This window comes from Poecilia reticulata, chromosome 23 (assembly GCF_904066995.2).
Source record: "Poecilia reticulata chromosome 23, P_reticulata-male-v2, whole genome shotgun sequence".
NCBI classification, from domain to species: domain Eukaryota; kingdom Metazoa; phylum Chordata; class Actinopteri; order Cyprinodontiformes; family Poeciliidae; genus Poecilia; species Poecilia reticulata.
The window spans coordinates 14,539,637-14,562,230 of NC_088852.1; the positions used below are offsets into that span (position 1 = coordinate 14,539,637).

The following is a 22,594-nucleotide window of genomic DNA, read 5'->3' on the forward strand; positions in this document are numbered from 1 at the left end:
TGTGATTTCTCTCTCTACATAGATCTTTCCTAAAGGACTATAAGGCAGCTAATTTGGGATTAGTGCTCTGGTTTTGAGACCACAGGTTGTAATCAGGCAATTGGCTTGGAGTCTATCTGGTCTTGGACAAGAATTTGAAATGATCTGGTTTTAGACCAGCTTTTTTTAAAGTCATTTTGTAATATTGCAATGTCTGGAGTTCGGTTCTCGGCAACGGTTCTCGTTTTATTTGGATGTCAAAAAGTTCAATTTTGGTCCCATTTGACCAGAGCGACTTCTTCCTGGCTATGTTCCGACGCGCTAACCGGGTTTAGTTTCTCAGTTTTCCAGGTCCAGTTTTTCCACTATGCAAAATCCTGTTTGTTTAATCCTGTTGCAAAATAAAACAGCACAATATTGATTAAAACTGTTTTATAGCATTTTTGTTGTTGTTGTTGTTGTTGCTGCAAAATAAAAATAAAAAAAATTACAGAAGTTCATTCAAGGCGCTTTGTAATTCTTACATGCTAGTTTGCACGTTGGTAAAAACAAGTGGCTGCGGTTGCTGATTTCTGTAAGTTATTGTGCAGTATTACGTTAGACATCAAGCTACTTTTGCTAATTACTTTGGACAGTTATGTGATACTTTTTAACTTAGGTTAAAAAACAAGTAAAACATGACACAACCACAGTTAGGTAGAGTAAGACTATCTCTTTTTTCTACTTATGACCAGTGCAGATCAGTCTGATTTCAATGGCTTTGTCACATGCCAGTCCAAAATTCTTCATCACCGCTACACAAGGTACGTCCAGTCACTCGGAGAGCGGCCGTGCTGAAAAAAAAAGAGCAAAGTTTATACGGAGAAGGTTAAATGACAAACTTTTATCTTCTGGGGGCCCCAAGCAAAGAAAGAAAAGCCGCATCTCGCTAAGCCGCTAAGCACTAAACTTCTCTGCTTAATTGCGAGGGAAACACAAATAATCGCATAAAAAATAGGAAAAATAAATAAATAAAAACTCAAATATCCGTAAGCAAATCTGCAAACTCTTGTCAGCGGCAGAATGCAACGCCACACAACAGAGAAAACGGGAACTATAATAAAAAATCAAAACAAAATGCTCCCCAATCCGTGACAGGCGCGGAGACAAATCCAATTATTCGTGTCTCATGTTGCAAATTTGTTCTAATGGTCGGAGTGAGAAAGTAAATAAACGCCTGTGAAGGGGAAACAAAAGAATGTGATTTCTAATTAACTTGAAAGAGGAACAGCAGGGCGACTTAGTAAACCCATCTTTCATCTGCAGCCTCGGACCACTCATTTGTTTGTTGCACAATGTTGTCTTCGGGACGGGTTGGGTGCGTGTGTGCGTGTGTGTGTGTGTATGCACTGTACGGCTTGCCTCCAAATGAAATGTCAACAGATTTAACAGCACCGAGGAAGGAGCTGCAGCATTTTCCGGCGTTTTGTCGATTTTATTGTTCATTAAGCTCCCTCCTCCTCCTCTCCCACTTGTTCCAGGCTTCATTTGCACCATCTTTGGCTTTGAAGATCACACGAGGCTGAGGCAATAATTGAGTTTGTGCAATTACAACGGGCATAATGAGAGAAATCCAGGAGTTTGCCTCGGCCCCTACCTCCGTCGCTCCGCCGGCGGGCCGACAAACTGTCACTTTCGCCTGCGTTGCGCTCTCCGGAGGACGGGAGGGGGGATCTTATCGCGTCCGCGGACGTAGCAGCATTCTTAGCACATACTCGCACGATGAAGCGGGCTGATATGCTAATTAATGACTTTAAGAAAGAAAACGTGCGAGGAAACAAACAGGAAGTTGAAGAGATAATTGCATGAACTAATCTAAGAGTTTGAAGGACGATACTGAGATCAGTAGGATTGGACATGAAACCATGTGTGACCATTGATCGTTATAGAGATAGAGGTTACAAAGCGTCTTAATGTTACTCATTTTTAGTGTTAGCAGCTGTGCTGGTGGTTTTTTTTTTTTTACCCTTGTTCATTTAACAAGCTCATCGTTTGTTGTCATATAAAAGTGAATAATAATAAATGGATGACATTTTGTTACGCTACAACCACAATAAAACCGTGTTTTTGTCTGAATTGCATGCAATGGACAGACACAAAGAATTATGCGGACATAGAAGGAGTTGAAGCATATTTCGGGGTTTCCCCCAGCATATTACAAGCCTGGCGGGCCACCAGGCTTTACTTGTGCCCACAACAGGCTTAGCATTAAGTTTTTGGGCATTTTTTAAAGACTTTATAGTTGTTGTTCAGATATTCCGATAACGCATAATTATCAAGCAATGTTTTAAAATTTCTTTTCAACTCAAAACATTTTTTAACTCAAAAACACGGCGGGCCGCTGGATGAATGTCTGCCGAGCGCCCTAACCACCGGGCTTAGCAGGTTTTCTGGTGGAAACCCTGTATTCGGTCAAGTTGGATTGTGTCCACTGTCCTTAACGTCCACAATCTAATCGGGGAAAAAGTTGGAGACATTTCAAAAAGTTGAACAAACTCACAGAAATGTGAGCTAACTGATGTCATTGCAGTTTTCCGTAATCGCATTACAATTATATTTTTGCCTATCATGCAAGCCTATGCCTCGTCTTCAGCCTACTCCTTTTTTTGGTAAATTATACCAAAAAAAGGAGTTTGTAAAGTAGTGTTTTGTTTTTGTTTTCTTTGTGTGATGTTAACTTGAAAGAATTAACAACACCGTTATTTTAACCTAAATAAAGCGAAAGTAAAGTGAAAGCATATTCATATGTCAGAGCATGCCAGGTCTGAAATTAATTTAGAATCTGTGGGAAGACCGAAAAATGTGTTTTTACAGACACCTTCTCTCCGGAAGTTGTTCACACGATATCAACTCGTTTCAGATTTTTTACTGAAAACAAATAAAAGAAGAAAACAAAAAAACAGGTTTTCATTCTACTCTTGTCACGCACTACTTTATGTTGGGTTGTCACAAAGTCCAAGTAAAATACGTGGAAGCTTGTGGTTGTAACATGGCTGGTGGAAACACTGAATACTTTTGCAAGCGACGGTGAGAAGTTATAACATACCCAGCGCGAAATCTCTTTCAAAAATTACAGTTTACTGGACGTCTAGGTCTGTATGATGACATCACCTGAAGGTTTGTTTGGAGTCCATAATTAACCACGTTTGGGAATATCACTATACTGAGATATTCTTGGGGGATCTTCCTGGCTGCATGTCAGCCATAACTAGGCACAATGTTGAAATTACATTTAGTGTCCATTGAGTGTAGGATTCGAAACCTAGGGGGCATTTCCAAAGTACAAGTGATAAAATAATGATCACATTAAAGCTTATATGCCAACTAATAGGCTCACTACACAATACAATAACAGAGGATCAGCAATAGTTAGCACACTCATTAACCCTACTGGGCCAAAAGCTATTAGAAATCTGTTTACATCTGAAACGCTAAGTAGACTGTCAGTGGGAGTTGCTTTTTTTTTTTGTTTGTTTGTTGTTGTTGTTGTTGGCTAAGAAGACTATACTAAGTCATTATTTAATTCCTTACAGGTTTCCTCACTTATTATACACTTAGAGGAAGTTCATGCTTACAGTAAGTTTTATAAATAAGGACCAAATAAGGTTTATTTAAAACAACTTTGTGATTTTATCTCATTAAGTTACGTAATAACTGCGTGCCAATTCAATTATGGAGATAAAAGTTAATTGAATTTTTTTTGGTAGAAGGGGCTATTTGTTAGGGGTTGCCTTTTATTTGCAATATTTATAATTATTTTTTATTTAATTTGAGGATTTTTTTTTTTCTTCCTCATGCTACTCAGCTAAATCTTACTGTCACCGAACGCCGTAAGCTAAACCATATAACATAAAAGGAGACATTTGTGTTTACCCACTAACCTGCATATCTGTCAGTTCTGTTGCAATCCTTGAAGATAACGAGTGCTCGTCTTGATTGGGGAGCTGCAAATTCTGGAAAAACACAAGCTTGAATTATATTGAATCCTATTTTATTGACAGAAAATTAGGAGTACCAACCCTATCCAATGTTGTTAAGCAGATACATAATTTTAAGACGTATTTTTCTCACGCAATTAGACCCTGTGGAGGCATTTCTCTTTTTTTCTCCACAGAGTTGCGGCAACATTTTAAGTGATTATGTCTATTATATATATAAACTATTATATGCAGTTCGCAGATAGTGTTAGAGGACTGGTTTGTACATTACCCACTGATAATAATAATAATAATAATAATAATAATAATAATAATAATAATAATAATAATAATGAATAAAATGACTGTATGTAAAACAAATCTTGGCTTGTAACAGCTGTTGACTTTCACAGCTTCTCTGTACTTTCGTTCATTGTCGGGGGTTTTTTCTTTAGACAAACATATTTTTTAACTTTGCCAACAGAAATTAATGTAAAACAAAATTTGCCTGTTGCAAAGTTTCTTCCATTTTTGCTTTTTTGTCACAAATTATTGTTTGAGATCATTGATCAAAATTTAATGTCGGACAAAAGTAGCCTGAAGAAAAAAATATTAAACCACTTTCAAATTTGATTTATTTAGGGGGGAGAGGTGGGGGAATCTCAAACAAACTGGTCAGGGAAAAGTAATTTGCTAACATTAACCACGTTGCAATTAAGGTCTCCAAAATAATGAATGAGCATAAAAACAGAGCAAGGAGCAAAGGCCTAGCAGTGTCTCATCCCATACACATTTCTCTGGTACAAAGACTCGGCTAGAAATGTGTGGAAAAACCAGCCAGAGTCCAAAATTTCTGACCAAGAACAAAGTTATAAAAATGTTGAAATACACTGAACCAAAAATAACAAGAGCTGGTGAGCAGCTAAACACGTCTGAACAGTGTTTGCCAAGCATCCACTGAAACCAATCGCTTTGTTTTGAAAAGCAAAACTTTCCGGGAAGCTGAATTTTCTGTTTCTCTTCTAAACTCTGGCTCAACTGATTCATTAAGTCCTCCCAGTACATAAAAAAAGACATCTCATGTGCTAACTCTGTTAGGCTTAAAGGCCTAGCTTTTTTCTCTAGCTATAGTCTCTTATTTTACACAAGAAGAGTTTTGTGAATTTCTTACCTTTTCTTCGTACACAATGCTTCCTATATGGCAGACCCTGCAGGCAGTGCCAGAGCCAAACATCTGCTTAAGACGCTGCTGTTTCAGAGCCGAGCACAGCTGGCCCATCGTCAGGTATCGCTCCGACACTTTGAACTCATCCTTCGAAGCAGAGCAGCAGGAATTCAGGAAACCCGAATGCTGACCTTTAAAGTTTTAGTAACCTTTTTTTTTTTTTTTTTTTGTCCAATTAGGTATCCGAATGTAAATATGGTTTTGAATCACCATTCTCTCTACTAAAGGTATTTCTTACCCATTTTCTGGCGAGGTCCAGGATGCTCTGCCTGGTGACGCCTGGAAGAATGATGCCATCTAGTGGTGGCGTTGCAAGTTCCTCATCTAATCAAAATGAAGCTGTTATTTCAGCTTTCAGAAAGTTAAAACATAGACACGAGTACTGTCAAATATAGGTAAAATGACCTCCGTCCTCATTGATCCAGTGCAGAAAGATATTCATGGTTCCTCCTTCGGTTATCTGGTGGTCCTCTCCGTAGAGCCACAGCACCTGCTGACAGCCATAACTCCCCGCCTCATGCTGTGCAAAGAGAGTCCCTCCATAGTTCCTGTAGAAATCCAAAACAATTACTTTAGCTTAGCTAATATTATCTTCAGTGTGCTTTAGTCTGCTTAGAAGTAAGGCAATAAATGGATTTTAAACCAAAAGCGCCGTTTGCGCATACCGACCCTCCCATCTTGCAGTCTCCAGTTCCGCCTTTCCAGGCCCGTGTGTACTTTGGGTTGGCCCACAGAGACAGCTCAGTGTTGAAGTAAGAGCCGGCTTGACACATGATTACATACAGCAAGGCACGGTTAGGCTTCTTAACCCCTAGAGAAGGCTGCGGTGGGAACAAACACAGAAACACACTGTTTAGATTTTAGAGAACATCTATGACAAGAAGGATTTTGACGAAACTACACTTCTGCTCACCTCAGTGCCGATAAATGTTGGCCTTATATACAGACAGGCTGGACCTAAATGAGGCACCCAGTCCTGGTCGATTTCTATCAGCCTCCTGATGCACCCCAGCAACTCTGATTGATCAAAAGCCTTTTTTTTGTTTTGTTTTTAGAAGTAAAGCAAAACAGAAACAAGAGCCAAAGATATATTTTTATTCTCTACCTGCCATAATTTTCCTTTGACCTGCTACAAAATAAAAATGTTTCTTTGTTTTGTCCGTCTTACAGGTAGACAAGCTCTCTCTGCAGACTTTGACATTCGCTCCATGTTCAATAGGGGTCTGAAGAGGCGGAGGCGCTTGTCGTCACCTCGGTACACTTTCAGGCCTTCAAACAGCTCATTAGAAGAAAGAACATATTGAAAATGATTCAAATGTAATCAGAAGCATCATATTGGGTATACAAGAAAAAGTCAGGTCAAGAAAAGAACTCGTCTTTGAATTTGTATTCAGATGTTTCACAGTTAGAGGTTGACATTTCTGTCCATTCTTTTTTGCAAAGGCCAAAATGTCTCCGTCACAAATGGAGGATGTCAGTTTTAAAATGTTCTCACACATCCTCAACTGGATTTGTGCCTGGATTGGACCAGATATGTATTCGTCTAAACTATTCCATTGTGGCTCTGATTGTATGTTTAATCTTGTTGTCTTGTCAGAAAGTTAAGGGCGTTAAATTTCTGTCCAAGGTGGTAAAAATGTAAATAGTTCAATGAGTGTGGATACTTCTGCAAGGCTGCGTACCTCGACAGCGTAATGCAGTGCTGAACAGGCTGGGTGAAGGGAAAGGTCCCCAAAGGGCCTGATGAGGGGAGTCTGCCAGCCATCATTGGCGTTCCACTCCACGGTCAGCATGTGGTCCGTGAAGACTGTCCCGAAGTCAACAACATCTGGCTTCGTCTTCAGACTGGGAGAGAGCTGGACGACAAGGTCTGCTGCCTAATGGAGCAGTAAGAATTAACAGAGAAGAAAAAGGCAAAGCAACACTATCAGTTATTTCCAGTTATCTTCCTGGTTATTGAGTCTGTCAGGGTCCCTCAGCTTTGTTGAGGCACCCCAGCATACCACTGGCTGGAAGATGGACTTGGCCACTGGTGATGGAAAGTGTTCTTTTTTGGAATACCTTTGTTTGGGGTCAACTACAATTTTCAGCCCAGGGTAGCACCAATGCATTTGTATGATTTGACTATCTCCACATCGGCTCCTGAGTTGGAGATCCTACCATATGTCTTTGTGCGGCTGAAAGGGACCTCCATTTCTTTGGTCTTATTGACATTTAATTGTCGTCTCATTCCTTCTCCACGCACCTCACTAAAGTCGTGTCAACAACAAGAAGCAAATATAGGAAAGAAGGTATTCCTGTTGTAGGTCTTCTTGTGTAGAAGAAAACTACCAATAGCCATTGCCCTGAACACACCAGCCCACAGGCACAGATGGAGAATGGGGCTTGATACAAAAAAATGCAACAACTGGAGTTGCCAGACTTTAGATGAATTGAAATTTCTCACTGAGAGTGTTGCATTTGTTTCCATTTTCGGGTCTTTTGGAATTGAGGAGCAAAACTGCAAATGTTTCTTCTGCCGTACAGACAAAAAGATAAGAGGGATTGTTGCGGTTTCCTGCTGTTTTCCAAGACTGAATCCAATGATCCCTCTTTGAAAGAGACACCTCCAGTTGGCCAGGCATCAGCTATCTGTTGGGATTAGGCCGGCCCTTCATCTTCTCCCTCCTGGTGCAGGAGGTTGCTTGCATCCTAATCCCAGATTACAGTAAAGTACAGCACTTGTAAGGAATCAGTGAGCGTACTGCCGGTGTCTTTCCAAACCGTCTCTGCTTTACAATTACTTGCCTCACGGTTATCATGTTTCTTCAGATATACTGAAATAAATTGATTGTCGCACTTCACAACAATCAGTCCAATACTGCAAGGCCACAGCAGGCCATTAAAAGAGCTTTACGTTTCCGCATGAGAGCTAATCTATCACCGCTATTATCACTCATAGTCCAGTCAGAGTTTGGCTGGGATTATGTAGCTATAATTATTACCTTTGATGAGTATCTTAAGTGTGTAAGAAGGACCGAAGTGACATTTAAAAGGTTTGGGGGTTGTGTTTACAAAGTACAAACTCTTAGGCAAAGTACTGAAGGACCAGTAAAAGAGTACTTTAGGTCTAACATCTTGGTCTTTGAGATCTACATCAGGTGTTGGCATAAAGGTTGCTAAATGTCCATCCAACTGGTCTACTCAGTAAGCAGAGTTTGAAATATTATAGCTAAATATTGGATTAAATCACTCCCTTACGGTTGCAATATTGCACACACCGAAACTGCATTCAAGATTTTGATTCAGTATGTTGTGTAGCTCTAAAGGCCATGATGCAAACACGCAAAACTCCTTCTCCTTGGGAGAGCATGTCTCAGTGAGTGTCTGCACATGTCTAATCTCCACCTGAGCCTGCTGTCTCCCGCTCAGACGTTCAGGGTCAGAAAACATGCAAAGCTCCAGCGACTTAGCATGAGCTGGGAAAGTGGATTCTGCTGAGCAGGTTGCAGATGAGCAACAGGAGGACATGGGCAACAATGGAAACACACTCCTCACCTGTGAAAGAATGGGCATTTACTGTGATGAACCTGAAGCCGAAAGCTGAATCACATGCTTAAAAAAGAGGCTCGAGTCTTCTGTTTGCAGTCTGCTTAGAGGTTCGCCATTTCTTCGGATTAGCGTTTTTCACCTGCTTGTTGTCACAATAGGAAGACAGTGGCTCTTAAATCCTTTTCAGGGCTGCTTTGGGCAACATGAGGGCAAGCAGCGGTACTGTAATAACTTCCACGTTGATCAACAAGGGAGACTTTTGAGTGTGAAGGAGTCAGGGAACCATGAAGATGCAATACCTGGAGTTACTACTGAGGGTAAGTGAGCTAAGTTCATAGTTATAATAGGATTTAGTCCTTTACTAAAATCACTTTCACTGAACCATCAAAGCAGATTTCTTTACCTTAAAGCTGCTAATACTGCTGCTAGCCATGGTGTAGTTTATTGTCTGAAAGAAACATTAACAGTCTTAGAAATAACAAAATGCAAAAATATTACCACTTCACAAGTATCTCAAAGTTGGAGCCCTCTAATAGCTGTATGAGGCCATTTGGGGTTACAGGTGGAAAAATATTTTTCCTTAACAGTCTTTTTATTCTGAAGCAATTATGAAAACTGGAAGCATTCTGCTATATGTTTGATATTCCATATTGATAGTCAAAATGTAGCCATGGCTACATGCAAATGGAAGCATAAGTTACACAAATGTGATAAGAAAAACAAACGGCACATCTTGGTTTCCAATATAAACAAACATTCTTGTCCTCATTTCAGAAAAGGAACTCTGACTTTTATTTATTTCATCTCACAGACAATCCACTTCAAAAGTGTATTTAGCTTAAGTTAAGATGTTTTTAATTTACCTTAAGATGAGGAGATCTGTCCCAGTCTTAGGCGTGGTGATGAAATGAAACACTGTGCACCTTGACGTTAAACAGCTTACTGGTTCCTCGAGGGGAAGCAGTGTCATCGTTGTGATGCATTCAGAAACAAATTTACTGTTACCAACTCTGACATACTTCATCACACCAACACCCTTGGGGTTCTTAGTGAGGTTTAGGGAAGTCATACGTTTTAGCCTGACATACTTCAAATTGTTGGCAAAACCGGACGAAAATGTTATAGTTTCATCTCAGATACAGGTTCTTCTCAAAAAATTAACATATTGTGATAAAGTTCATTATTTTCCATAATGTAATGATAAAAATTAAACTGTCATATATTTTAGATTCAATGCACACCGACTGAAATATTTCAGGTCTTTTATTGTTTTAATACTGATGATTTTGACATACAGCTCATGAAAACCCAAAATTTCTATCTCAAAAAATTTGCATATTTCATTCGACCAATAAAAGAAAAATGTTTTAATACCAAAAAAGTCAACCTTCAAATAATTATGTTCAGTTATGCACTCAATACGTGGTTGAGAATCCTTTTGCAGAAATGACTGCTTCAATGCGGCGTGGCATGGAGGCAATCAGCCTGTGGCACTGCTGAGGTGTTATGGAGGCCCAGGATGCTTCGATGGCCTTAAGCTCATCCAGAGTGTTGGGTCTTGCGTCTCTCAACTTTCTCTTCACAATATCCCACAGATTCTCTATGGGGTTCAGGTCAGGAGAGTTGGCAGGCCAATTGGGCATAGTAATACCATGGTCAGTGAACCATTTACCAGTGGTTTTGGCACTGTGAGCAGGTGCCAGGTTGTGCTGAAAAATTAAATCTTCATCTCCATAAAGTGTTTCAGCAGATGGAAGCATGAAGTGCTCAAAAATCTCCCGAGCTGCTGCATTAACCTTCCCCTTGATAAAACACAGTGGACCAACACCAGCAGCTGACATGGCTCCCTAGACCATCACTGACTGTGGCTACTTGACACTGGACTTCTGGCCTTTTGGCATTTCCTTCTCCCCAGGCTTCCTCCAGACTCTGGCACCTTGATTTCCGAATGACATGCAACATTTGCTTTCATCCGAAAAGAGTACTTTGGACCACTGAGCAACAGTCCAGTGCTGCTTCTCTGTAGCCCAGGTCAGGCGCTTCTGCCGCTGTTTCTGGTTCAAAAATGGCTTGACCTGGGGAATGCAGCACCTGTAGCCCATTTCCTGCACATGCCTGTGTACGGTGGCTCTGGATGTTTCTACTCCAGACTCAGTCCACTGCTTCTGCAGGTCCCCCACAATTTATGTTAAATGACTTTTGCAGGTGTTTAGAGTGACTTTGTTGATTTAAATGATTATGTTAATTACTCTTTCAGATAACCTTTTCATGATATGCTAATTTTTTGAGATAGGAATTTGGGTTTTCAAGAGCTGTATGCCAAAACCATCAGTATTAAAACAATAAAAGACCTGAAATATTTCAGTTGGTGCACAATGAATCTAAAATATATGACAGTTAAATTTTTATCATTACATTATGGAAAATAATTTACTTTATCACAATATGCTAATTTTTTTTAGAAGGACCTGTGCATCCTGTTATCCAAATCTTAACGTTTCTTTGGGTGTAATGTCTCAGTCGTACCGCAAGGAGGAGCTGCTGACTCATATTCTGAAGCAGGTTTTAGTTCTGACAGTCTCGAGCTGCTTGTGCGCGTGCTCGATTTGTCTGTGTGGACAGTTCACCAAACATTTCATTATTTCTCCGTGGATATTTGCTCGGAAGAGACAACGAAGGTAAAATAATACATATACTTACATTTTCGCATAAATTGAAGAATCAGGCATGCAGTCTTTATTTTGAGGTAGATGTTTTTAAACGTCTGGTTACATTTAGGCGAAAATTCGAAAAATTAAGTTTAGAAAATAGATTTTGCTTATTAGTGAGACGCTTATATTGCCGTTTTAATGCTATTAAATTAAGCTTTTTTTTAACACATGCATTTACATTGTAAGGAAAAATGGCAGTAAAATAACAAATTCAGGTCAATTAATTAACAGGTTTGCGCACCTGCTTTACATATTTGACCAGGAGGACAAAAGAAACATCCCTGGAGCTTGCCAGGGTTAACAACTTTTAATTTTGGCTTCCATTATTATGCTATCTCGACCAATTTGCTCTTCTGCTCTGTGTGCTTCTGACACTTGTCATTTTAAATCTACAAGTTTATCCAGTGTAACTACATCCTTGAACATCTCTTGTTAAATTAATAACCCAGGAAGCAGAAAACTCAAAAATGAGACCTGTGAGTTCAGAGGTTTTGTCAGTTTGAGGATTGTTTATTGTATAAACTTGTATTTCTTAATTTGATTATTATAGCTAGGAAGAACAACTAGGAACAGTTCATTCTAACACAACTGAAGAAAGTAGTCAAGTGGACAATATTGTCAAAGGTTTAACTAGTTTGCTTTTAAAATTGCACTGAAGCCGAGAAGAAGCTAATTCTAAAAAAGCAGTAACACGCAAGTTTCCACGGCGATTTGTAGTTAACCTTATCCAGACCAGGTTAACAGGAAGTTAACCATGATTAAAGCTAATTAATGGCCTTTGTCAATGGCACAGTCATTTGTTCTTTGCAGTCAACCTTTACCAGATACTGTAAAATGTTGTTGTATTTAATCTCATACTGTCGCGAGGCCACCTTGTTTGTCCTCTTTAAAACGTGTAAGAAAAAAACGAGTAACATAAAGTAATCTCTGTCATGTTATTGTAAACATCTGGTAACATTTCCTCACACAGATTACGTTAACGTTTGGTGTAAAATTGGGTTGTAAATGTGACAAAATGTAAAAGTTCAAACTGCATGAATACTTTTGCATAAATATATTTTTTTCTATCCCCCAGACCTCACCCTCTCCTCTAGTAAGGAATTCGGCACTTCCCCCAAACCATGAGCAACGTGGACTATTGCACGCCTCATCCTTCACGTCGGCACAACCCCGTGGACAGCATTTGCCGCAAGCTTCAGACCATCCAGTGGCGTGGTGACAGGGAACCCAATTCACCCTTCCAGATCCCTAAACTCTCTTCCAGCAGTTACGACAGCCCTCAGTCCGGCCTCAGGCACAACCTGGAAGCCATCCTGAAGAAAGGAGCCGTCCTCAGAGACGAGGAAGAAAGGGTTAAAGGGATGGGGATGCCAAGCTCCCACAGCAGTGGACATGGTTCCTACGTACCCCTCTCATCTCCCAAATGCAATCCATCCACACCAGCTAATGTCACATACACAATCACAAGCACTCTGGGAGAGAGGAGAGGTGCTGATGAGAGTGATTTAAAACATGTGAGGACATGGCAGAGGTATTGTTCAACACCCACAGGCCAGTCCAGGGACTCCCCTTATTTCACATTCACCCGAGGCCCAAACCTGGCGCAGTCTGAGAGCAACAGCCGGAGCTCAAGTCCTCCTCTGTCCCGCACTTTCATGTCGAGGAACGGCATCCTCTCCTACAACGTGAACTTCTGCTCTGCAGACGCAGCGAACTCAGCAGAGTGTGAGCTGCCCTACCCCGCACTGGTTGTGAAAAGACTTTCCATGGGAGATGGAGGTAGGGGGCAGAGTCTGAGTGCCAAAGTAGATTCGTCTGGCTTTCAGAAACTAAGAATTGTTTGTTACCTTGGTTTTTTTTTTAATCATCATTATAATTAGACATTATGAGTATTCATTTGCCCAAAGTGATGTATTCTTTTTCAAGATGTATCTTTCGCAGGGGGAAAAAAAACTCACATTTGTGGATCTAAATTGCACATGGAAGTATTAAGTTTCACTCTAACAGACCATAAAACTAAAATGGATTTGGCAAAGCCGACTAATACAGCAGTAAAAGTTAACCACAAATGTAGTTTCTCTTAGGAAAGATATGTGCATTTATGCATACATTGTTAGTTAGGGTTAGTTTGTAGTTCTAACCAATATTCTAATTATTTCTAAACCACAAATGCTTTTTAAGTATCTCTAGACAGCAGAAAGTTTCAGCATGTCCTTGTTAAAAGCATTTTAGTCATATGAATCTCCATATTAATCTTAAAATACAGCCCAGCTCTTATAATGGGCACAAAGGACATTACAATAAAGTTTTTGACTTCAGAAAATAAATGAATGCGGTAAGGAAGGTAAAATAATTCTACCTCGCTGTTCCCTTCAACTTTAACATGCAAAGTGAAACTTGATTATTTTTTTATACAGTGATAACTGCTATGCATGTAAATAAATATGAAAACCAGGTGGGGATTAGGAGCCTGTGGCAGCTTTGACTTCTACAACCTTTTCCCTGTTGATGTGAACGTCTAAACTTGATTATTTTATTCTCATTCACGTTTTTATTAGGGTGAAGTGGAAAATATTTGGTAACTTTTTGATTGACTAAACTTGAAGCAGAAACCTATGATCTTTTGTTTTGTGCAATTTAAAATTTGAAATAATAATCAAAGACAAAACTAGCACCAATCACTTTATTTCACATGAAAATTATTTTACGAGATATTAGGAAGAAATGATCCAGTTATAGTTCATCATCTAGATATTTAATTTGAAAATTTTCTTTTAAATAAGTAGTTACCAATCCTTCACCTCTGTACTTTTTTTGTGAAATTGAACAGAAACTGTGTTTCGTCATTTTACTGTTATTTGCTACTAACCCTAAAGGAAAATCATGTGCCTGCCGTGCTGCATAATTCAGGACCCTCTCTCTGGTGTGTGTTGTATTCAAGCTCTTTCAGGGACGTCGATTAACTCTGAAAATGGAAGAAACATGGCAGAAATCAGTCTCATCTGCGAAGAGAATCTGCTCGATACCATATTTCATGCTTGTGACACCCAGCGCAGAGGTACGCCCGCTCACACAGATACACTCACATGGGCCGTATTTGCTGGGTCTTCTGTCGCTTGTCAAACAAAATGACTGTTTTTAGAATGTATATTGCGTATAAGTAATTTACTGCCATAAAAAGTTAGTGGGTGACTAGCTGGTCTGACTATTCAGAAAGCAGAGCTCTACTGGGGTTTTAACATCTTTCTGTACAAATAGAGAAAAAATCAGATGAACGACTGTTAGAAAAAATGACTTGATGAAATCAGAAGCAAATGGACAGACAGGAATGAGTTGATAGAAAGACAACATACCTTTAAATAACTGCTTGTTACCAAGGTATGCAGAATACGTCAAACCTTGATGAAAATTAGCCGTGTTGTGCCAGTCACTAACAAGAGCTAGTTCTAAATGCAGAGGAGCTATGAAAAAATTGAGTTTTGTAGATAACATATGGATTATGCTGATGCCTAGCATCTGTTTTATTCTCTCCTGCTGTCTTTGCTCACATAAGCTGTACAATGGTTTGATTTCCAAAACAATGAATCTCATCCACACTAATTTCTGCTAATGGTTCATCAGCAGAAAAGAAAAATGAAATTTTGACCTAATTTTTTTTTAAGTCAGCATAAATGGTACTTGAAAACATTTGTACGTTAACTACATTGAGACTATATTTTAGAAAATTATTCATACCCCTGTTAGTTGGCCCAGCTAGAGCGCAAACCTTATCTGTGGAGGGAGGTAAAGACTGAGATGATGGCGAGAAGTAAAATGTTCAAATTTCCAAAGAAAGCTCACAAGATGCTTAACAGAAGAAAAGTTGGACTACTGTAAGGACAATGTGACATGTTTCCTTGATTATTCAGAAGAGTATAAGTCCTAGATACAAATCTTTTGTAAATAAACTTATATAAACTCATGTAAAACTGTTTTAAATTATGTTTTTAAGAGACACCCCTCATTTCCTATTAGAATCAGTCTTTGTGGATGAGTAAAAAGACTTTTAAATTTAGGAATATGAATCATTTTCAGCTTAACTGTTGGAGTAAGTGAAAGGAAGGAGGTTGAACTCCTCTGTCATTGGTCTACATTTTATTTAAAAAATTGAAAATGTTGATAGGTAACTGTTTTTGTAACCACAAACTTAGTTTTAGCCTGGACTGAGAAATCTCTTATAAATCCAGTAGACCAAAAAGGTTCACTATCACTATGGTAACTGCTTTTGTTTCCATTAAAGCAGCACTGGGTGCCAAAGTGGACACGATCACTGTTAAAACCTAGAAAACCAGCAGATTGAAACTGGTGGTTTGTTGTGAGAGATAAAAATGTTACAGAATTCAAACATCAATGCTTTCGATTGACTGTTGGAGTTGTCAAAGACGGGTCTCTCCTAAAACTTGGTCACGCTGTCACACTCTAGGTAAAGTGTACGTGTCTCATATTGTCAACTACCTGCGTCACACAACCAGTCGAAGCTCCGAAGACAGTGGACTGGAGGAACTTTGCAACATGCTGGACCCAGAACGTAAAGATGTGTCCATTGATCTGGACACTTACCATGCTGTCATGAAGGAGTGGATAGATGACTGCCGCAATAGCAGGTACTGGGAAAATGTGGTTTTACTTTAAGTAGTCTGTTTCTGTATGCCTACTGTTAGTTTTGGTTCATTTACATCAGTTTCTTTATATTTAGCGGTTTTTGCCTGCTTAATGTGCAATTTGAAATTGCCTAGAATTGGACTGGGCCGTTGCAACAACTTGATCATTTCCTTTTAAGCTACTCGGTTTACTGCAGTGTTCACTAATCTATCCAGTAGCAGCAGTAGTCTTGGCTTAGCTTTAGTTGTGATACAAATAAATTAACTTTTAATGCTCTGGTATTCTGACGAGTTTATGATTGACTAAATGACTGCAAGATTCCAGGGTCTTGAATCTATGTTATCTAAGTTACTATGAGGCATTGTGCTGAAATCTTTCTCTTTTTGTTTGCTTTGAACATGGTGCCATACATGGGGGCAAACATCTCTTCCCCTTTAGACAAATATGACCAAAGTAGAGATGTCAGTAGATTACTCACACAAAGCATTTCACATTTCTTAAACTCCTTGTTGCTTTTTCAGTTTATTTTGGGACGCTTGAACTCTTGTATAATAACTGTCTGTTAAAAATGAGCTCACTTTGATTTTTGTTTTTTTTATCACAGAGATGTCTCAGCAGAGAACAACATCCAGGAAGACTCAATTAAACTCAAAGATAGTGCCTCTGGTGAATATTAATTTAACCACACATCTGACCTGTAGATGCAACTTGTAGTAAACATGTAGAGACTTCGTTGGTTTTTGTTTGTGTGTTTTGCAGCCAGAAGGTCTATGTTGCTAAATATGACATCGGGAAGCTTGGAGGCCTTTGGTGGAGAGACATCTAGAGTGGAATTGTAAGTCCGCCAAGTTTTTTTTGTTTTATCCGTCACACAGTATTTTGCATATAGGGTATTATTTACAGACAAGTGTTTGTGTTTTTCATTTACCCTTCCCAGTGAAACATCAGAGCTGGTATATTGTGTTGCTGATCTTCAAATGAGCAACCAAAAGCTTCAGGAAGAGGTACGGAAACTGAAGCAGGTGGTGGAGAGCATGGAGGAGAGCAACCAGAAACTGGTAGAGGAAAACGAGGACCTACGCAGTCAAGCCAGGGTGTAAGTTTCTCCTAATTCTCTCACAAATGTGAAGTGCTGGCCTACTGAAGCAGCCAATTTTGGCCTTATCCGTCCTTCTTATTTTACGACAGAAACCAACAACTTGCACAGAAGGAGAAGATGCTGAAAGAAGAGGTGGAAGAGATGAAGGCAACATTGAGCTGTACAGAAGAAGGGAGAGCTCGCGCCTCGGCACACAGCAAGCGTATGGTTAGTCATGCATCTTGAGGCTGAAGAAGAGATCTTTGGTGTTAATGGATAGTGCGATCTGTTCTGAAATTACAAAGCTTTGTGGTTTGAGTTTAATTAAAGCCCTGGTGTTAGTTTCTTAGCACATCACTAGTTATTTGTTTTCCTTTATAGATTATAAATATTATGTCATCAGACTTGATTTACATAAATATTTAGTCTGAGGTTTCCAAATGTAAGAAAGCTGCATGGCATGCAGTTATGTATGGATATAATTTTTTTTCCTAGGAGAGAGAAAATCAGAACCTGATTACCCAGATTGCATCCCTTCAGGAAGAGGTACTGAGTAAACAACCTCACTTACCAGACATAATTACTGCAAATACTAATAACATGATCCAATCCGAACGGAGCTGACTATTTGTTCAAGCGTCTGACTGATTGATTTTCTAGAACTTTAAGATCACCATGGAGACAGATGAGCTCCAGAACAAAATAAGGGAGCTGTGTGACTTTAACGCTGACCTTCAGGTATGTCTACCACTTGTCTATTATTCCCAATACCCCCATTATGCACCACTGCTTGGTTGGATACTAATGAGACAGCTTTCTATAACGTATAGTCAGTCATTTAACATAAATTGTGAACTTTTAAAAGTATCTTTGCATAATAATAGTGATCCACATTTATGTTTTTGCACTTTATCCAGCTGCAAAATCACTCCTTTGATGCCGTCATTGGTGAAAAAGAATCTATTATTGTGGAGGTGAGTTCACTTGTCAAGTGTACTGTTCTAAAGCTGCTATTAATCAATGCAGTCATTTTTTACCAATAAAGCTAAAATCAGGTGCATTGCAAGAAGTTTAAAACCTCTTAAATTTCAGCCTCAAATTATGCATTTTGTGTAGATTTTAAAACGTGACATGAAATAATACAGCATTGTAATGTGCAAATTTAACATTACTAGATTTTCAATAGATTTTAGATTATTAAAAAAAATCTAAATCTGTTTATTGTGCATTTATGTTCCGTTTTCTCTGATGTAAAGAAAACTGGTGTAAATATTTTAGTAAATACACACCAGATCGTGTCCACTTTTGGCTTTTATTATGGTGAAAGATTGATCTATAAACTATTCACTCCACAAGTTTTTGGATTTTATTTTTGAAAGAATTGGAAACCATGTCACCTTTTTTTTTTCCTTTTCACAATTATGCACTACTTTGCGTTGGTCTCTCAAATGAAATCCCAGTAAAATGACCAGCGGCAATTTTTACAAACCTCAAACCTGTACCGCTTACTTCCTGCAGAAGAACAGACAGATAAATGAGCTGAAGGCAGCTGTCGAGGAATATTCTGCCATCACAGAGGTCAGTCTTGTAACATACATCACATTATGAGTTATATATGAGTTGTATGTGTACTAAAATGTTTATTTTACTTTCTCCTGCCATCGAGTTAAAGTGAACTGATGACTCTCATCCATGCCTAAAGTCAGACTGAAGACAAGATATTATCCAAAAAAATTAGAACATTTGTTGAATTAAATTAAATATTTGTCATTTAAAACATTTATGCCCAGTAATGAACTCGTCATTTACTAAATCACTTGCTCTCTTTTGAAAATATATTGTTGCCTCTCATTGTCTCTAATCCAGCTGCTGAGGAAGGATAAAAACAAGCTTGAGACCCAAATACAGATGATTCTTCCAGATCTCGCTGGGTAAGTATCTCAAGTCATTTAGTAAAAAAAAAAGGCTCCTTTTTTCAGAGGAAGAAAGTAAATTTTTTCCCTTAACCCGTTACCCTGTCTGCCTCACAGGGCTAGTCTGGCTTTGTCAGTGGCTTACAGATTAAACCAGAGCAGCCTGGGATCCCTGCAGACAGAACTGGCTCTGGCACAGTCACCACTGGAGGTCAGCACCCCTCCACTCTCTCTCTCTATTTTGCTCAGCTTTCATTGTATGATTTAAGTATCCACTGAAAACATTTTGTACAAGAAAGGACTTGATTCTTCACCACGCAGTCTTGTACAAAGTGATAGTAAGTGATGCACAAGGCCTTTTGCTAATTGATTTTAAAAAATCACTTATGCTTCCAGACTTCTGCTGGAGTGAACTATTTGCCCACTACAATGACCCCGGTCTCTTCGCTGGACGAGACGCTGGACAGAGAGGTGTTGCTGATGCTGCAGGGACCCAACACTGAACATGTAGCTCTGGAGTACAAGAGTCTCTTAAACAAACTGGTAATCGAGTATGATTACATCTGAAACCATGACCTGGACTTCTGATAAATCTGTTGAATATTGAATAACCAGAATCCATCCAGTTTGAGCATAGCATACTGTTGTATTTGTTTTATTTTCACTGACATTTAATTGTACTTAAACACAACAGTGGATAGTTGATTTTTTTAAGTGTGTTTAAGGTGTTTCTATAGGCGTAGAAAGACATGACTGCCATCTGAAACCTGTGAGTGAAAACTGCAGTGCATTGCCAAAGAGCAAAGGACTAGAGATTGTCCTTTAATGATAGGTTAGGTTTAGAGCAGTATTTCAAATGAAGGTCAGTACTTGTGTCTTGAGAGATTTTACCTTTATTATACTTCCTTAGCTTTGATATTATGCTCTGTCTTTGTTTTTCAGAAAAGAGATTTTAAAGAAGAAGCCAGCTGCGTCTTATCTACCATTCAAAACATGATGGATAACCACACAAAGTCAGACAGTAACAGCGACCCTGATCTTCAGGTCAGATGTACTCCAATTAATTTAAAAATCTTAACTATGGCTCCCTTATATTGAGTAGTTTACTAATATTGTGTGGCATTGCTGTTTACTGTTCAATTTCATTTAAGCCATGTAGGCTATTTAATGTTGCTGACCTCTTTTATATATCAATTTGCGAGATAGTGGTAGTGGCTTGTAGCTTTGACATGTATCCATCAAAAGTTTAAGTATGACTACTTTCATACATCAAAGTAGAAGAAAATACAGAAGTGGAAGCTGCTTCATGTGATTTTGAGTTTTAATTCAGTCTAGGATCTCTCAATCTCACACATCCTAAAATGGTTGATTTTTGTCAACTTTATGATTAAATAAATCAGTCTTGTTTTTCTCTCGTCAGCAGAAATGTCTTAAATAATCGACACCACAGGAGTTCACAAATATTAAAATTTCAGAATATTTCTATTTCTGAATTGACCACTTTCAAATCTCACTACCCAAACAAAACTAAATAAGAAAACTTTGTGTATAGCTAAAGCTTTTGGTGAAATACTTTATAAAAGTCTACATGTGTTGCCTTTAAGTCTGCAACAAGCTATTTTCATACCTAACATGAGTCACAAAGTTCTGTGTTCTCCATCTTCCTCACATCGCTGTATCTGCTCTCTCTCTTTCCTTCTCCCTCTCTCTGCTTCCCACACAATATTTCTCCTCTCTGGAGATCTCGCTTATATAACTATGTAACAGGCTCCATCCAAGCAGTGCTGTTTAGTCAGTGTTGTACCATGATCACAACCCACTCCCCTCCTCCCTTCCTCAGTGTTTTTTTTTTCCTGCCTTCTGTGTTTCTGCCACTCTGCATTTATTAGCCTTCTACTGTCAAACAGCAAAAAGCATCCCCAATGAGACAGAAAGCATTAGTACACCTGAGCTGAAAGCGGTACAAGTTAGTTTTATGTTGTGGTATTTCAATACGGCAGGGAAAATGAGTATTTTTAAAACAAGATGCTACAGGTTGCTCACCCTGTAGCATTTCGTCCGTTGGAGAGACGGTGACCCCTTTGCGTTGTCCGCCTGCAGACGGTGCAGGCTGAGCTCGATGCTAGGAGGGCAGACTGGGCTGTCGGCTTGGATCAGCTGGCTCAGTACACTGACTCGTTAGAAAAGGAGCTGATCAAAATGGCCAGCAACATGAGGAGATCCCGCACTGAGATCCTCCACCTTTCGGTCAGGTGAGTCCATTCTGGTTGTCTGATCTGACTGGATGGGAGGAATTTATGGATTTTTGGTATGAGAACAGGGGACATTGGGTTTAGAGTGATCTTATTGGATGAATCGGTTTCTAGTAGGCGGAGCTAGAATTATAACTTTTTCAGTACTGATGCAGCTTAGCAGCCTTTTATCTGTTTGTCCTTCTGTCCACTTGTCAATCTGCTCATCTTTTTGTCCTTCTGTCTGATTTCTCTTCCATCTGTCAGTCCATCACTCGTCCATGTGTCCCTGTGTCTATTGTTTTTGTTTGCATGTTTCATATTTAAAGTCTAGCATAAGTAAACATCTTCTTCATAAATTCATGGTAAAGTTTCTCAGAAAAAGTATAAAACTTTAACATAAAAAGTGTACAAACTGTGTTCTCTGTTCATTCTTCTCTTTAAAAAGTCAAAGCTAACAGCAGACTTTTTAAGATGAAAGTATCCAATTTTTTTGTTGCTTGTTCTTTGTCTCAGTTGGCTAGTCAGTTGTACTGAAAAGAGGAACGACCAGCTAATTATCCTGACCACAGCGACCCCAAAAGGCTTACCTCACTAAGTTTGGGCCATTCCTGGACTTTCGTGTGTGTGTGTGTGTGTGTGTGTGTGTGTGTGCGCGTGTGCGTGTGTGTGTGTGTGTGTGTGTGTGCGCATGAGAGAGAGATAGAGCTTGTGTGTGTGTGTGTGTGTTTATGGAGATAGCCATCCCCTTCAGATTTATAAAAGGCTTAGGCCAGTGTGATATTAGAGCAGAGAGGGAGAGTGGATTGGCTGTCCAGGTACGGCCTGTAAGACAGAGGCATGGCTTTAGCATAAGTCACATCTTAGTCTGTGTGCTGCAATATTAAAGGCTACATCTACAGAAATAAAGTGAGGAAATCAATACAGTGCCAGTGGGAGAACTGGCGCTGGTCACCCTGGGCAACAGAATGGGACACTGCATGGGCCTGCGGATTGGGTACCGTATGTCTATTTTCATCCAGGAGCTTTGTGTGCATACGTTTTCATTCTGATACTTCCAGACACTTTGGGAGTTCTGCGCACCTGTGCTGCGATTTGCTTGGGAAAAATCTAACTGGGAAGATTTTGTCTTCCAGGGTGCAGGAGCAGGAGAACCAGAAGCGGCAGCTGTGCGAGGAACTGGAGCAGCTAAAGATATCTCAAGACAGCAGAGAGGCCTCATGCCGAACACCTGCACCAGAGGAGGAGGAGGAGGTCTGAGAGGAGGGGAGAAGGATGTTATTGTACAATTGATTAATTCTGTTAAAGCAGGCAACACATTATGTAGTC

The 22,594-nt window shown here is 39.4% G+C and overlaps 2 protein-coding genes across 17 annotated transcripts in view; one reads left to right on the forward strand and one right to left on the reverse strand.

The window, feature by feature from the left end:
- Positions 1 to 676: 676 nt before the first annotated feature.
- Positions 677 to 9,931, reverse strand: bcat1 (branched chain amino-acid transaminase 1, cytosolic). The gene is made up of 11 exons (XM_008401274.3): positions 9,555 to 9,931; positions 9,095 to 9,139; positions 6,843 to 7,037; positions 6,329 to 6,439; positions 6,074 to 6,193; positions 5,830 to 5,981; positions 5,566 to 5,708; positions 5,399 to 5,484; positions 5,107 to 5,247; positions 3,900 to 3,971; positions 677 to 812 (listed from the first exon to the last, which is right to left on the reverse strand). The coding sequence occupies exons 2-11, from the start codon at positions 9,122 to 9,124 to the stop codon at positions 774 to 776; spliced, it is 1,089 nt and encodes a 362-aa protein (XP_008399496.1). The 5' UTR covers positions 9,125 to 9,139; positions 9,555 to 9,931; the 3' UTR covers positions 677 to 773.
- The window catches only part of lrmp (lymphoid-restricted membrane protein), a 34,813-nt gene continuing 20,881 nt past the window's right edge, over positions 8,663 to 22,594 (forward strand). For 15 of the 16 annotated variants that reach the window (XM_008401258.3, XM_017302783.2, XM_017302786.2 and 12 more), the window contains exons 1-18: positions 11,214 to 11,369; positions 12,478 to 13,181; positions 14,344 to 14,460; positions 15,865 to 16,045; positions 16,648 to 16,709; positions 16,803 to 16,878; positions 16,981 to 17,139; positions 17,232 to 17,349; positions 17,617 to 17,667; positions 17,782 to 17,859; positions 18,039 to 18,095; positions 18,640 to 18,699; positions 18,988 to 19,052; positions 19,152 to 19,245; positions 19,431 to 19,577; positions 19,977 to 20,078; positions 21,135 to 21,286; positions 22,402 to 22,519. In XM_008401258.3, coding sequence (XP_008399480.2) covers positions 12,524 to 13,181; positions 14,344 to 14,460; positions 15,865 to 16,045; positions 16,648 to 16,709; positions 16,803 to 16,878; positions 16,981 to 17,139; positions 17,232 to 17,349; positions 17,617 to 17,667; positions 17,782 to 17,859; positions 18,039 to 18,095; positions 18,640 to 18,699; positions 18,988 to 19,052; positions 19,152 to 19,245; positions 19,431 to 19,577; positions 19,977 to 20,078; positions 21,135 to 21,286; positions 22,402 to 22,519 — 2,295 coding nt within the window. In that variant the 5' untranslated portion in view covers positions 11,214 to 11,369; positions 12,478 to 12,523. Of the gene's footprint in view, positions 9,009 to 11,213; positions 11,370 to 12,477; positions 13,182 to 14,343; positions 14,461 to 15,864; positions 16,046 to 16,647; positions 16,710 to 16,802; positions 16,879 to 16,980; positions 17,140 to 17,231; positions 17,350 to 17,616; positions 17,668 to 17,781; positions 17,860 to 18,038; positions 18,096 to 18,639; positions 18,700 to 18,987; positions 19,053 to 19,151; positions 19,246 to 19,430; positions 19,578 to 19,976; positions 20,079 to 21,134; positions 21,287 to 22,401; positions 22,520 to 22,594 lie in introns of those variants that run through there. The other variant, XM_008401256.3, reaches the window with a different exon arrangement.

Excerpts from the sequence above, each read along its gene's own strand:
- bcat1 (XM_008401274.3), bottom strand. The coding sequence starts at position 9,124 with ATGGCTAGCAGCAGTATTAGCAGCTTTAAG. Across the intron at positions 5,982-6,073 it reads CAACATTTATCGGCACTGAG|CCTTCTCTAGGGGTTAAGAA; the intron begins GTGAGCAGAAGT and ends TTCCCACCGCAG. Across the intron at positions 5,709-5,829 it reads GGAGACTGCAAGATGGGAGG|GAACTATGGAGGGACTCTCT; the intron begins GTCGGTATGCGC and ends GGATTTCTACAG.